The following is a 15,930-nucleotide window of genomic DNA, read 5'->3' as shown; positions in this document are numbered from 1 at the left end:
GCGATATCGATTCATTTTATTCACGACATATCGCCAAAAATATATTCACGACATATTGCCAAAAATATATCGCGATATTCGATATTATCCGGATTAATTAAGTTTGACATCATCAGTCTGCAAACTCCCAGTGAAAGTTGTAGAAGAGACAGTCATAGCATAAGAGAGGTGTTCTAATGACCCATTCTTCTGGTTTTAATCCAAACTTATCGGGTGCAAGATGTCTCAGCTAGGAAATACATCGCCATATTGGGATACTTAATCGATATCGCGATATATCGTGATATATCGCGATATATCGATACTTCGATTAAAACCAAATCGATTCGATATCGAAATCGTTTCCAAATTAGTATCGCGATATTCGCTAATATTGTGTTATGGCCCAAACTTAGAGTGAATACAAAGTTCACTGTGCTGCAAAATAAACACTATCACTGAATAAATTGGGAAATTGCCAGTTGAGATAAGAAGAAGACACAACGTTGTTTCACTAAATTGTTGCACAGTGTTGTAACTAAAATGTTGCCTTTGGATTTGGCCCTCTGTTATAAAAACTGTTAGTTATGTAATTGTGTGGTTTTCCTTTTACTTCGGGAAGATAACACGATCCGTCATTTTGTTGAGCCAAAGTTTCACATCTCAAAAAGGCTTACCATGTTAGTTCACAAAATAAAAGGAAATTCTTAGGTTAGAGTTTTGTAACTTTTCATCTTTTGTCCTTACATGTAGGTTAGAGATTTTTAAACTTCATATTTTAACCCTAGATTTGAGATTTGGTTTTCACTTTCAAAAAAATTAAATCATCACAAAATAGAAATTTACTTGATAGCCTCTCTTTAAACATAAAGGTCACCATCTAGATAGGCCTAAAATTATGTATAATTAAAAAAGAAATACTCCTTCAGAGCATTCTGTTTGTTTTGTTCTCTAAAATTAGTTTGTACCTTGTACTTCTTTTCATAATGAATGCTGCTTGATGGGCGATTACTAAGTTGGGAAATAAAGTAGTCATTATTAATTGTTTGTTTTACACTTGTGCAGGTCAGGGCAGTTTGGTGTTTGTGTACGACCCAAAGGAAAGGTGAGTATTCGTTTGAGCAAAGTCTAAACATTTGGAAACATTTCATGCCAATTACTCATAATAAAAAAATCTGTTAGCTAACAGATTGTTGCGGGAAAGAGCAAATAATGTAATGGAATTTATGAACATGCCAACCAGCCACTGTGTTATTGAATTGGATTGAGCAACCTTGATCCTATAGTCATGATTGTAATGCACCCCCTGGCAGTTTATGAAAGGGCCCAATTTCATTCAGCCTGTAAGCACAACAACTTGCTCAAAGCACAACAGAAATCCTAGCTTAGCAAAAATATCTTACCAGCCAGAATACCGTAAAGCTACCACTGCTGTGGCTGTTACCCCCTCATTTCTGGCTAAGCATAGAAATAATTGCTCAGTAGAATTGAAGCTTGGCCAATTTTTTTTGTCTTGGCCAAAACTGACAATTTTTGCCAAAACTCATTTCAACACACGCCTAACCGTACACCATATCAGCATTGGGTTTTGTATCCTCAAATAATGTCCCATCAATTTTGACCTTTGGTCCTGCACTCTAGTGTATTTACTTAATGATGAGATACGGGTCACACAAAGGGCGAAGATGTTAAATCAGTTACACAGAATTGGTTTTATTGCGGTTATTTCATAATCACTTGCTGGAGCGTTATCATTGCTGACTGCGTTTAAGTTTTGGATATTGTCCAGATAATCTTTTCTAAAATGCTTTCTTCAAATAATAGCTTGGTAGTTTGCATTGCAATGCATTGTTCATAATTTGTGTACTGTAAAGCTGCTGTTCAAAATGGGACAATTGGAAAAAAAGATTACGGAATAAGACTTTGGTTTTACTCTTAAGAAATAACACTGTGAGAATGTAAATTCAGTCAGTGTTATGAAACTATATTTTGAAACTACTTATCTTAACTAAATCCAGGTATTAATTTTGGTTTTACCCATACACTGATGTGTGTTATTATACACATAATGAATGTTTATGAGTGCAATGGTGCAAATATGTTCATGAGTTGAAAGATGGAATGTTCTATTCAACGAGGCGGAGCCGAGTTGAATGGAACATTCCAGCTTTCAACGAATGAACATATTCGCACCATTGCACGAATGAAAAACATTCATTATTTGTTTTATATAACATCCAAGTAGATCTTTGTCATTTTGATTGAAAGATACAACTTTCAAAACAAACAAAGCGTAGGCCTCCAATTTTTAATTGTAGAAGACGAATGCTAGTAATTTTAATAATATGCCTTGCTGCGTTACCGAAGATCGACAACGCGCACGCAGTGATGTTTTTACTCAGCTTTTTCGTTCCATCCAAAAAGTACCATTGCACGCTGGCAGCGTGCAATGGTACTTTTCGGATGGAACGAAAAAGCACGGTGAGTGACTCAGCGTGCAATGGTACTTTTATTTGCTATCACGTGACGGACAATCCTCCAATCAAATGGCAAGGATCTGCTTGGGTGTTATATAACACTGTATACTCAGTACTTTCCCGAGTCCTGTGAACAAATATCACATGCATCTCTTAAATCCAGGTACTAGAGATTTTAGTGGGCCTAACACATCTACGATGACAGCTTTTTAAAAACTTTTATATTTAAAATAAATAAAAACGAACCATTGTAATCAACTTTTTTCTGCCCCCCCCCCCCCCCTCAGTGATCCTGAAAGCACTGACATATCATTCGTCCTGGTTGGCTGGCGTGGCAAGCATTCCGTCCGCTCATACATTCCCAAAGGTGAACGGCAACACATCCTGCGCATGTGCAACATCGACATCCCCACAGACAGTGTGGACCCTCCATCAACTCCAAACAGCGACACACCGCAAGATTCCAGTGAGGCCAAAGACGCCACTCCTAGTGAGACACCGGGTGATACAGAGGGTGACAAACAGGGTGACAAACCTGCTGCAAATGGTGGCCAGCCTGATCCGCCCGGCGTATCAAAGGGCGATACATCATGGGTCACACCCGTTCTTGACAAGCCCAGTGCTGCGGTTAAAAGTCCGGTAAAGAGTCCGGCGAGGGATGGTAGGGACACTGAGAGTCAGTCCCCACGCCGTGACAGACACCGTGATAGAGACAGTGGGAGAAAGAGACAGAGAGAGAGTAGATTTTCAAGCAGTGATAGAGGTGACGAAGCACAGAGGAAACGAGACTTCTACTTCTACTATTACTAACTCACAGTTCCACATTGCAAGTCTGCAAGCTTTGATCCAAATTAAGACATCTTACACCAGTTTTAGACAGGCGCGTCAGAGTCGCGCAAAACCAAATAGATTAGGAGCGACACTAGGGCGACCCAGATTAGTGTACTTTCATGTACTATTACTCAATTCAGAATTTGGTTCAGCGCAACTCTGGAGGGCCTGTCTGAGACAGGTGTTATTTCCCCGAAGTAAATACTTCATTGTTTCCTTTTTTATGAAGTTGAAATGCATGATCGCATAAACAAAAGTGACCTTTTCGTTTGTGTTCACTCAAGGTTCAATTGCAATGACAATCAGGAGAAAAAATACAGTGATACTTTTTCACTTAATAGATTTAAAGTTTTTTGATCCAAAACGAATGAGAAAGTGCAGAGGGATCTTTTGAAGAAGCAGAACTTATAGGCAATGGTTTCTTTGTAACATGCATGTGGATTGAGACAGAGAAAACTGAAGCAAAGTTCTTGGGTTGGATTTCACAAAGAGTTAGGTTTCATCTCATTTCGAGTAAGGACGAGTTACTCATCCTAACAAAGAACTAGCCTTAAGTTTTTAATATCCCCTAGGACTATTCCCAAGTTAGGACTAGCTGAGACCACTCTGTCTGGAGTTCCAATTGATGTCTGGAATGTTGCCATGTCTTTTTGAAGAATCGGTCTCGTAGCAAAGATCTTTGGGCTTTGTGTCAAGACTTTTCAAGACCTTAACCTCATAGGCAATGGTTTCTTTGTAACATGCATGTGGATCGTTCAAAAACACTTATACAAATAGCAAATGGAACCCAAACTAAGGCCGTGTCCGAAACGATGACTTCGGCTACAGCTACGGCTAGATCGCGCGCGTCTGCCTATTCTTCAACACTGGTAGACGCGCTGATCTAGACGTAGCTGTAGCCGAAGTCGCCGTTTCGGACACGGCCTAATAAGCACAATTTTCAAGCTCATCCTGCCCTTATTTTTTATTTTTTATTATTATTTTTTTTTTGGGGGGGGGAGGGTAGGAGGGGGGTCTTACACTTTTTCTTCATACCTCATCTTGTCTACATGGAAAACCAAAGTGAAGGCTAAGCAAAGTCATCACACGGGGAATAAGCATTGGTTCGGTAGAACTTTGGTAATTGTCGCAGACCAGTATTCTCACCTGGTGTATCCCAACATATGCATGAAATAGCAAACCTGTGAAAATTTCAGCTCAATCGGTCATCGAAGTTGCAAGAAAATAACAAAAGAAAAGAACACACTTGTTGCATGTTTTCTCAGACTCAACTTTTCGGGTGAAAAAATTACCTCTTTCTTTAGAACTACAATACTTCAAAGACTGTTAATTCTAACATTGTTTTCAATTAAATCAACAGCTCACCATTGCTCTTACCAAGTAACTATTTATGATAATTTCATTTGCCTTATTGTTATAGTCATTTACTTTTGACGGTACCAAAAGTACGTACTGCCATTAAACTTTACTTCTCATCACTCATGGGTGAAGGGGGCTCAGACGTTACACTGGAGTGGACCACAGGGCTGAGGTCAGTAGCTTTATCTTCAGGCCTGGACATTTCCAGCAGTCATTTTCAATTGAATAATAAACCTAGCTGTGTATTCTATTGAGTATTTAAAGACACTGGACACCATTGGTAATTGTCAAATACTAGTCTTCTCACTTATCTCAACATTATGCACAAAGTAACAAATCCGTGAACATTTGAACTCAATTGGTCTTCGAAGTTGCAAGATAATAATGAAAGAAAAACACCCTTGTCACACAAAGTTGTGTGCTTTCAGATGCTGGATTTCGAGACCTCAAATTCTAATTCTGAGGTCTCAAAATCAAATTTGTGGAAAATTACTCACAATGTTTTATACTATCAACAGCTCTCCATTACTTGTTACCAAGTAAGGTTTGATGCTAATAATTATTTGGAGTAAGTACCAATAGTGTTCAGTGCCTTAGTATGTACATGTATACCTATAAACAAAAAGGACAAAGTGCTTGTTCAACTAAAGACAGTACGCATGTTATACTGTTCAGATCTTGTTGGAACAATTCTGCCGTCGATTTCACCAAACTCTTCCTAACTTAGGATTAATCTGAGGACTTAGGACGGGTTCAGATCCGTATCAAAACACATAGGACGCATTGATCCCATCCTAAGTTAGGACGGGTTACTCGTCCTAACTAGAGTTAGGATTGATCCTAGCGTTTCGTGAAATCGGCTGCAGGTCTAGTAATTATAACAACAACCCTTTGGTCTTGTGGAATTTTCATTCAAGTTTAAGCCTTGGGAATGGGAGGGCAGAGATGGCTCTTGTGGTTGATTTAGCTTGGTGCGCTTAACACGTTTGGTAAACCATTCAGTTTGCCCATTACAACAAAAAGGAACACATTTTATTTGAAAAACGAACTGAAGACAGTTTTAAGTAAAGTATTTAATGTGCTCAGTATTTTAAGACGAGCAGAGTGATTGAAAACAACATCTGACATATAAAGGGAAGTATAAGAAGGGAAAGGAAAGCAAGACAAAGTTTACTTGATATCTTCAAAAAGTTTTCTCAAGTATTTTCCAGGTGATGCAAAAAACAAAACCAGAAGAAGAAGAAAGGTTTTAGAATGTTAAAATCTTGTTTCAAAATATCTGCCAATGATTTTGCAATTAAAAGACGATTTAAGTTACTTAAGCTTTACTTGTGTGTGTGTGTGCTCTTTCCAAGTTTCAAGTTTTGTCGTTTTTCTGGAAGTGGGTGACAAAGCAAATGTAAGTAGGAAGGAACATTTTGTCAGAGCATTTAACCAAGCCACGCCCCCTTAACAAAAAAACCCCCACAAAAACAAGGAAACGAAAACGAACAGGATAAAACGCCCCAAACCAACAACAAACAGTAACAACAACGGAATCTAACATGTTTCATGTTCAGGGTTTTGTATAGGCGTTGATAATGACACAACCACCACCGAGTTGTACTCCAGGTTTTGCTTTGGTCTTTATTTAAGTTACCTGCAGCCGATTTCACGAAACGCTAGGATTAATCCTATCTCGAGTTAGGACGAGTAAATAACTTAGGATCAATCTTAAGGTCTGCATGCTACAGTGCAGGGTTGGGACTCATCCTAAGTCCTAAGATTAATCCTACGTTATGAAGAGTTTGGTGAAATCGACGGCAGGAGTGGGTATCTTGAGTTAGGACGAGTTACTAACCCTTACTTAGGACTAGCTTTTAATATCTCCCATGACAAGTCCTAAACTGAGGACTAGTCCTAATAATCTTTGTGGAATAATTGATTTCAAACACATGTCAAGTGATGCTACCCAAGGATAGGCATCTTTTAGTGTTGTTGTTGTTGTTTTTTTTTTGTGGGGGGGGGGGGCACGCATTTCCTTGTTTAAAAGTTAATTGGAAAGGTTTTGGGAAAAACATAAAGTTTTGACTGTGCCTGCGTTTGTTTTGACAACTATGGAGATATGGGATTGATTGTATGTACAGAGAACTTCCAGTCCAAACTTAGGACTAGTCCTAAAACTTAATGCTATTCCTAACTGAAGATAAGACTACTCTTAACTCAGGGTGATTCCCCTCTTGTGTGTTATATTTCTTTTTCACCCTTTTAGATTTTTTGGACAGTAAACACTTTCGGTACAGAAAAAAAATAAGTTCACAGATTTACAAATAAATTACAGGGTTTACAAAAGGTAATGGTGAAAGACTTCTCTTGAAATATTGTTCCATGAAATGCTTTACTTTTTGAGAAAACATTAAAACAATATCAATTCTCGATAGCGAGAATTCCGGATTTATTTGAAACACATGTCATGACACGGCGAAACGCGCGAAAACAAGAGTGGGTTTTCCCGTTATTTTCTTCCGACTCCGCATGACCGATTGAGCCTAAATTTTCACAGGTTTGTTATTTGATATTTAAGTTGTGATACACGAAGTTGTGTTTACCGAAAGTGTATAATGGTTTAAATGCCTATGGAAAAAATGTTATTTTAGTTGCATGGCTTGACGCCAAAAACGCGCAATAATTTTAAAGGAATTAAGTAACCTTTTGAGCCGGGGTTGTGGATCGTTGCCGGACGGGCACCTAACAACAGATCCTATTTTGGTGAGCCCCGCCCCCTGACATCGAACGCCAACTTCCCACAACCAGCATTTTTCACACCAGCATTTTTATCACACCTATGTGGTAAAAACTACTGGAACTACTTTCAGTTTGTGCATTACGCACATTATTTGTGGATTCACGAAAAGATAGTAAAATATTTGTTTCGTGTATTCACAAAACGTTAAAGTCGTTAAATTATTTTCATGGTAAAACTGCAACGCGAAATTAATTTACAGGAACAAGTTGATACAAAAGTACTCGCCTTAAAAAAAAAAAAAAAAAAAAACTAAATGGTTACAAAGTCGCTGTTTTAGGGTTAAAATTTGTGTCCAAACTACTGAAAACATAAGAAGGGCTAAATCTTCATGCTGAAAGTTCCCGCTGAATTATAAACAAAATGGCGTTGAGAAAGTTTGTTCGTCTTGATCATGAAGCATGGATGAAGGACATTCAAGAATTTCTGAGTTTTGCAACAACAACTCGGAAAGTATACATCCTTTTCAGTGAGCGAGTGTGCTTACATTGAATTACTGGGGTCATTAAACTTGATGGATGAGCAGTTAATTTGCCTGGGCAGGCAAGACGATCAGAGCATACTGATCGAAACGTCGAGTTAATCCAACGGTTCTTTTCAGAACCACCCCAACTCATTGAGAGATTGTTATTACATGGTGTTACCGCAAACTTTTCTATATCTTACTTCCACCATGCAAAGTTTCAAATCCTACTTTCTTATATATGGCTGACCCGGGTGCAGTGAGCGACTGAGCCCTGTCAAAATCATGCAGCTCTATGGGCCAAACTTATTCGAATGCGTTGGGGGAAACCTAGGTCAACGTTACAACCCGGGGAAGATAATCCAACGAAATGAGTAATTTCCGCATAGCTTTGAGTGCGTTTCCTACTCTCTACGCACACCCCCGCAAGACTTCTGACCCACAAACCCGCAAGTGAGTGGACTCGTCTATTTTGATAATAGGGATATCCGTAATGTCGTAGAGAATATGATCTACTTTATCTTTTATCTCAGAACAAATCCACCCCGGTGTGACTGAAATGTACACTAATATTGTTTATTTAAATAAAACTGTGTGCATAAAGCAGTGTTTAAAAACAAAAAAAAGGTAGAGCAGTTATTTTGGAGATTAGAAATTTAATTATTGCACCCTACTACAAAATTAAGTTGTACAATTGAAGGGAAATTCCTCCCCGATCAATTACCTTACAAGTCACGTGTCTTTATGCCGCTTCACTTAGTGGACAGTACTATTATTGCGCACGGTTTCTTTACACACAAATGGGAGAGATCCAGGTAATATTTAAAAAAAAAATACAACTTAAATAATAAAATGAACTAAATATTTAAAGTTCTGTATCTGTTTAAGTTACAAGCTCAAAATTGTTGCAAATAATTTGGAACTATTTTATACCGTGGATTTAAAAGCGAGGGGAAAAAGGCAGTCGATGACGTCACTAAACGTGGGCATCCATTTTGTTACGTTACCGGCGAAATTCAGCCTCTACTACTTGGGAAAGCCATCATGTCGATCAGCAAAGAAGCCGTTACCTCCTTCGTGAAGGATCTTTTGGCCGGTGGAATCTCTGCAGCCATCTCTAAGACGGCTGTAGCCCCCATCGAAAGAGTCAAGTTGCTATTGCAGGTAATTATTTTCCAAATTCGTGTGTAATAAATTGTTTTTTAAGAGCCTGAAAATCGGTAACCTTGCCTCACTCGTCGACCAGTAAACCCACATGGGCATTTCCCCCCGCCGCAGCACTACGACACGCATGCTGTGAACGAATACCGGTAAATAAAATTTCTGATCTTTTTATCAGCGTAAATAAGGAATATACACCAAAGAAATGTTGTTCGATTTCCACAGTTATGTTGCCGGATTTTGTTGTTATTGCCAACCGGTTTCCCGACGAATAGAACCACATTATTGGTGGTAGAATTTTGGATATTTTTTTTCACAAAATTTGCATACGAAAGACGTTGCGTAATGCATCATCATCTGGTCGGTGACCCTCCCTTTGTGAGAACTGTCTGGCCGAGGTGAAATAGCGTGGCTTCTATTTTGCCATTATCGATCCCTTTATTTAAGTTTCTGGTGGTGCCAATTCATGATATATATACCAAGAAACTAAACACTAGTCCGAATTTTCCGCATCTCCCTGCATGCAACTTTGGGGGGGGGGTGGGGGAGACATAAAATTAGGTCAACTCTTCCTTGGTTGGGAATTATCGTTCATGTTGCAATTTATTTAATGTAAAGTATACCTATATCCTGGTGTCATGTGTTTTCAGTAGGATAATAGGAAAATTGTTCACAATCAAAAACTAAACGATTTTTTTTCAAATCATCTATCAAATTTTTTAACAATTACACTTACAGTTACACTTCATGGTGTGTTGACATTGTTAAAGTTTTGGTTTTACGTTGCGAGAGACAGTCCGCCATTAACGGTGCTTATGCATGCACGACATTGGAGCAACGTCATATGTTTTCACACCTTTCATTGGTTGGTCTTTTATTGAATATTCAGAAGCTAGTATGGCGTGCAAAATAAATAAAAAATATTATTCAATTACTACTTAACAAATTTAATTACATTTTTGCCCTAAGGCATTATGGCTACTATATTAGAATCCAGAGATATCATAAGGCATGAAAGTAAAACACCCCAACCCCCTTGAAGCATACACACTTCATAACAATCAGTTTTCCCCCATTTCAGACCAGTAATGTTTGGTTTCAGGAGATAAGAAACCAATCTATGATGTTTTCTCTTTAATTTAGACTTAATATTTATTACGCTTTTCAGAATTTATTACAGTAGTTGTATGCAGTTAATCTTATTTTCACTTAAAATATTTTTTAATTTTTTCCCAATATTGGCACATCATAGAATCCCAAATAGTAACCACCTCATGTGATCCATCAGTGACTAAATTAGAATGAAACTCAATCTAGCAGATAGTAATTTTGTTTTGAATTTTCGAGGTTGGATGATGTTTTTTTGACTCATTTGAATGTTGGCATAATAATGCACTAGAGATGTGTACCAAAAATCAATCATTTTATAAATGTTTGAGCATAACCAACGACAGGAAACTTTATTCTCCGCATGATTAAGCCTGATGAAAGTACATACCGTGAGTAAACTCCATAGCTTCTGTCACCGGTGCAGCTTGCACAAACTCGCGGTAAACAGGAATCAAAGTTGGGGTTCGAAAACATATGAGGGTTGATAACGTTATGACGCTTTGATATAATATGATCAATAATATGGGAATGTTCCCAAGATCTTTTGGGGCAACTTGATTTTTTTTTATTACAAGTTTCTGGATCCTGCCACCCCTTTTTCATTCATTATATAATGAAACCGTCGGTTTTTTTTTTATTCAAATGAGATGAACATGCATTATGAATATAATTTTTTTCCTTTCCCTTCAGTGTTCTCCACAGACTTTTTTTTTAGGAGGGCGGCATGACGTAATCAAAATGGCGCCCGTCAATATGACGTAATCAAAATGGCGCCCATTTTCATATGACGTCAGCGGACGTGAAAGCAACAAATGCTTGAGAAAACCATTTTCTTAAAATAATGTATTACGACGACGCTACCTACCTATTGATGGGCATCCATTTCGGTTGGAACAATTCCTCATTTTAAAAACTAAATCAAAACTACAATTTGTTATACATTTTGCTTTGTGCACCGCACCAATAACCTCAAAAGGATGATTGGCATGCCGCACGTCGGAATTTAGAAAGCGGGTGATCGGACCATGATCGGACGGTCTTCGTGTGTAATTTTCAAAACTGAAAAAAAAAAAAAAAATTTTTGGACAAGTTTATCCCCAAATTATGGCCCTGAATAATACTTTTTCCATCCAAACCCATTTCCATGAATTAGTGATTTGCTTCGTTTGTAATAAAATAATCGAGATTCAATGATCAATGAACTTTGCCCCACATCGCGCACGCCCTCAATGGGCGAAAGTTGACATGTTTGAACATGCTTCAAGGCTGTACACTGTACCATTCTGTACATGCGTGCGGCACTGTGTGGTAATTCTTTCTCAGTTTGTGAACGTGCGTGTTGTGTTGGAGTATATCAACTGCCAATCACAGCGTGCAGACTGTTCATGCACTATGCATGCAGTGGGTATTCCCATCGTTGATGGTGAGTGTGGTGTGTGTGCATGGTTGGTTGATGCATATGCACTCGGCATATACGAACCATGTGGCCGTGTGTACATCGTGTTTTAACGTTTGTTTACGATCGCATTTCTGATGCTATAATTTTGAAGTCGGCTCTGGCTTGTCAGGTACTCGTTTGATCTTATTAAATGCAGTCAAAAAATAGTCTCTTTGTACTTACTTCTTTGGGCAGGGCGGGCAATAATTTTAGCAGGGCGGCCAATTCTTTGGTAGGGCGGCCTAAATTTTAGGAGGGCGGCCCGCCCTCCCAATTTACGTGTTTGGAGAACACTGCCCTTATTTTTCCACAATGTTACCAGAAATGAGTAAATCGTCACAAATCTGACATACAAGCTATCTAATGTTAGTATATGTCATCACATTCATCTGTATCTTGCGGCAAAGTTTACACATTATTATAATTATAACTATATAAGTTATTAATATTGTTTTTTTATAAATCAATTAAATATTTGATTTCTTTCTTTAATTCTTTATGCAGGTCCAACATGCATCAACACAAATTGCCAAGGCTGATCAGTACACTGGCATTGCAAACTGCTTCTCAAGGGTAACCAAAGAGCAGGGCTTCTTTTCCTTATGGCGTGGAAACTTGGCCAATGTCATCCGTTACTTCCCAACCCAGGCACTTAACTTTGCCTTCAAGGACAAGTACAAGCAGGTCTTTTTGAGCGGAGTTGACAAGAATAAGCAATTCTTTAGATACTTCGCTGGTAACCTCGCCTCTGGTGGTGCCGCTGGTGCAACCTCTCTCTGCTTTGTCTACCCTCTTGATTTTGCCCGTACCCGTCTCGCCGCTGATGTGGGTAAAGCTGGTGCTGATCGTCAGTTCTCTGGTCTCGGCAACTGCCTGAGCAGTATTTACAAGTCCGATGGCATGCTTGGGTTGTACCGTGGGTTCTCCGTCTCTGTACAGGGCATCATCATCTACAGAGCAGCTTACTTTGGCTTTTACGACACCGCCAAGGGTATGCTTCCCCCTCACCTGTCCAAGAATCTCATCATCTCCTGGATGGTAGCCCAGACCGTGACCACATGCTCAGGTATCATCTCCTACCCCTTCGACACCGTTCGTCGACGCATGATGATGCAGTCCGGCCGCAAAGACATCATGTACAAGAACACCATTGATTGCTGGAGGAAGATCGCACAGAATGAAGGAGCCAACGCTTTCTTCAAGGGAGCCCTCTCCAACGTTCTCCGTGGTACAGGCGGTGCACTCGTACTGGTGCTCTACGACGAAGTCAAGGCCTTCATTTCATAATGAGTGGCTGACACATTATAGATATGCCCAAATTGTTTTTTGAAGGGGAGGGGGAGGGGACCTGGTCCAACTGCTTTGTTGACGTCAAAATATATTCATGACTTAAACCATAACTTTTGTGGTGATATGCATACATATTGGCTTCTTTTTGTCAGAAATATTTTTCATTGTCAGCTATCCAACTACTTAAAGACAAGAGAGAGAACAAACGCACCACAATTTGTAGAATAACTGTATAAGGAATTGAATTTGATTTTAACTTGAATGTGGAGATATAGTGTGTGGAATGTTTGATACTTGTACAGTTGTAAATCTATACAACACTAACTTAAGAATGTCTTTTGATCCGTAGTGATGCACACAATTTCAAATGTGATCCAATCCAACTCACTGTTAAAAATGATGTTGGAAACACTCGCACACCCGACCTTAAAACACTTTTCAAAGGCTAACTTCTTCTTTTTTTGCTGTGTAATTATGCTCACTGTATGCGTCTTGCACAATCAGTGGGCATCTTTCTATCCAGGTTGTTGGTATTGTATTTTGTCAAAATATTTCATGGACATTTTGCGAGACTTAGAAAACAAAGTATCTCAAACGTTTATATATGACGCACACTAAAAGTTATATACAGAAATAATCCTCATATCAATACGAGAGTTTTTTAAACCAAAGTGAATCGTGACACAAAGTGGCTCTGATACACACTCGTTTATAAGGTATACTGCTTTCATTTTACATGGAACTAGTTCTATACTAATAATAACCATCTTGTTTGTCGAAGTCAAATGCGGATGTCTTGTACGGTTGGCATTTTTTTGCCAGATGTACTGTGTAAACGATCACGACAATAATGATGGAAAATTACTATTGGTTTTGCATTTTAATTAGATAATGTGTGATGATTTTGTTTTTGTGGGTAAGAACTGTTGCATAAAAGGGAAACTGTTTTTGAACAATTTTGAGCTTCAGTTTCTGTATTGTTATTTAACTTAAATGTGAATCCTAGGTGTTTATTAATATTGCAGTGCAAGAAGAAACTATTTATAAAGATAGTATATCCCACTGTCCAATGTAACAAACCATGTACATGTACACTTAGCCAGCATTGGGCCATGTAGGAGTGATTACCCCTTTGGTAGCAGTATGCAATGATTCAATAAAACAGATTTCAAGTGAATTAAGAACATTTTATCGTCTCGATAATCAAGTGTGTTTAGAGTTGTAGATTGAAGGCATAACTGAATTTGCTCGGTATGGACCTTATGCGCCTGGTGTCATATCAGGAGGGTGCCCTCACCCTTTTAATTGGCCGAATCTGTACAGATCTGTGCGTTTTTGTTGTTTCATCATCGTTTAACCTCTAAGATGGTGGCTGGATGAGGTCACTGCATGAGGTTTATAGACCTTTATGACGCTGTCACTATCTTGGTCATGTTCCTTGTTTCCACAACAGAAATGAATACTAACATTCGTTGCGCACACATGGCACCAGACTATGATTTCGTTTTGCCTTAGTTTGGCTACAATGAGTTGGAATGGAGTAAAATCAAGATGGCCACACTGTGATAAAGGTCTATTGAGCATCGAGTGCATCAACTGGACATCAATCCAAATTGGAGGGTTAGGGTCTGGGATGATGTCTTGGTAGTACGATTACGATGACAGGTGGGGTGAGTGATTATGACGACGGTCGGCTGACCGAAGAAATATTTCATCTGTAATTTATAGAGAATACCTCGTGTATTACGAGCCAAGATCGACCAAGAACCATTTGTTGACAAAAGGCTGATATGTACTGGCTTGGCTGGTATCCTATACAGTATACATACGGTACATGTATTTGAGAACAAGTACCAGACTGATGAGTACCGGGCAATAGGCCGCTTATCTACAATTGGTGATGTTTTTGGTGGCGTCAGAATTGGTTGCTATGGCTGTTGCTAAGGATGTTGCTGCTAGGGTGTTGTTGCCATGGGCAACCGATTTCCTCTTTTTCTTTTTTTTCATAAATGGACGTAGAGTGGGGGTATAAACTCCCCTGGGTCGACCCTGCAGCAAATTTTCCGAAAGACTATGCAACGAACTGTTAATGTTCAATGCGCAACATTTAGTGTGTTAGGTGGTCCCTAACAATACAATTTTGCAGAAGTGGACTTGAGCAGTTGTGTTAAGTTTTGTAAAACATAGGGTAAACTCCAGTTTCTTTGAATATTAATTGACCACCTTTATCGTTGCCCACTGGGGTCAGACGTTCTCATGGAGCAGATTTTCTCCGATCTGCCCTGGCTGCATGATGTCACTACAAAAAACTTTCTCATTTTGTTTTAAGTAACTGCTCTATGATCCGACGCCAATATGTTACAAAGAAACCTGATGATTTACACACTATATTGTTAAGGTTAGGAAAATAAACTGGGTGTTGAAACAAAGCTATGTCTGGACATAGGGGTGTCATCTTTATGACTATCAAGTAAATTAATGGCAGTGGACACTTCACTTGGTAATTACTCAAAATAATTGTGAGCATAACAACTTACTTGGTTAACAAGCAGTGGAGAGCTGTTGATAGTACATGTATAACACTTTGTGAGAAGCGGCTCCCTCTCAAGTAACACATTTCCAGAAAGAAATAATTTTCCTCGAATTTGATTTTGAGACCAAGGTATTAGATTTTGAGGTCCGAAATCAAGCATCTGAAAGCATACAACTTCGTGTGACAAGGGTGTTTTTTCTTCCATTATTATCTCACAACTTCGACAACAAAGTGAGTTCAAATATAGATTGATACACTAAATGAGAAAGACTGGTCTTTGACAATTACACATGTAAGAATAGTGTCCAGTGTCACACAAGGGAAACTGACTTTCTAGTACAGGTAATACTTCAGACAGCAATTTCACAATTATTTTGAAGGGTAAAAAAATGCAAATTACAGTACATGTACATGTTAAATTTAAATAAATATGGCAATACTGGTATACAAAAAAGGGGGGGGGGAACTATTGAGAAGGAGTTTGGACTAAAGTGCCAACCAAAATTA

At 38.7% G+C, this 15,930-nt stretch overlaps 2 protein-coding genes across 3 annotated transcripts in view; both read left to right on the top strand.

Moving 5' to 3' along the window:
- Nucleotides 1-4,151, top strand: part of LOC117289318 (RNA cytosine-C(5)-methyltransferase NSUN2-like) — a 28,343-nt gene extending 24,192 nt beyond the window's left edge. For both annotated transcript variants that reach the window (XM_033770391.1, XM_033770390.1), the window contains exons 18-19: nucleotides 1,045-1,084; nucleotides 2,744-4,151. In XM_033770391.1, the coding sequence (XP_033626282.1) occupies nucleotides 1,045-1,084; nucleotides 2,744-3,266 (563 nt within the window). In that variant the 3' untranslated portion in view covers nucleotides 3,267-4,151. The remainder of the gene's footprint in view (nucleotides 1-1,044; nucleotides 1,085-2,743) is intronic.
- Nucleotides 4,152-8,886: 4,735 nt separating this feature from the next.
- On the top strand, nucleotides 8,887-14,076 carry LOC117289210 (ADP/ATP translocase 1-like). Its single transcript, XM_033770223.1, has 2 exons — nucleotides 8,887-9,055; nucleotides 12,105-14,076. The coding sequence occupies exons 1-2, from the start codon at nucleotides 8,936-8,938 to the stop codon at nucleotides 12,885-12,887; spliced, it is 903 nt and encodes a 300-aa protein (XP_033626114.1). The 5' UTR covers nucleotides 8,887-8,935; the 3' UTR covers nucleotides 12,888-14,076.
- Nucleotides 14,077-15,930: the final 1,854 nt, after the last annotated feature.

The sequence above is a fragment of the Asterias rubens genome, chromosome 4 (assembly GCF_902459465.1).
Source record: "Asterias rubens chromosome 4, eAstRub1.3, whole genome shotgun sequence".
NCBI lineage: Eukaryota > Metazoa > Echinodermata > Asteroidea > Forcipulatida > Asteriidae > Asterias > Asterias rubens.
Note: the sequence above shows the minus strand (reverse complement) of the source record. Positions and strands in the feature narration are given on the sequence as shown.

What these genes read in the sequence shown, in the direction of transcription:
- LOC117289210 (XM_033770223.1), top strand. Translation starts at nt 8,936, where the DNA reads ATGTCGATCAGCAAAGAAGCCGTTACCTCCTTCGTGAAGGATCTTTTG. An exon ending in GAGTCAAGTTGCTATTGCAG is followed by an intron (nt 9,056 to 12,104) that starts GTAATTATTTTC and finishes TTCTTTATGCAG; the next exon opens with GTCCAACATGCATCAACACA.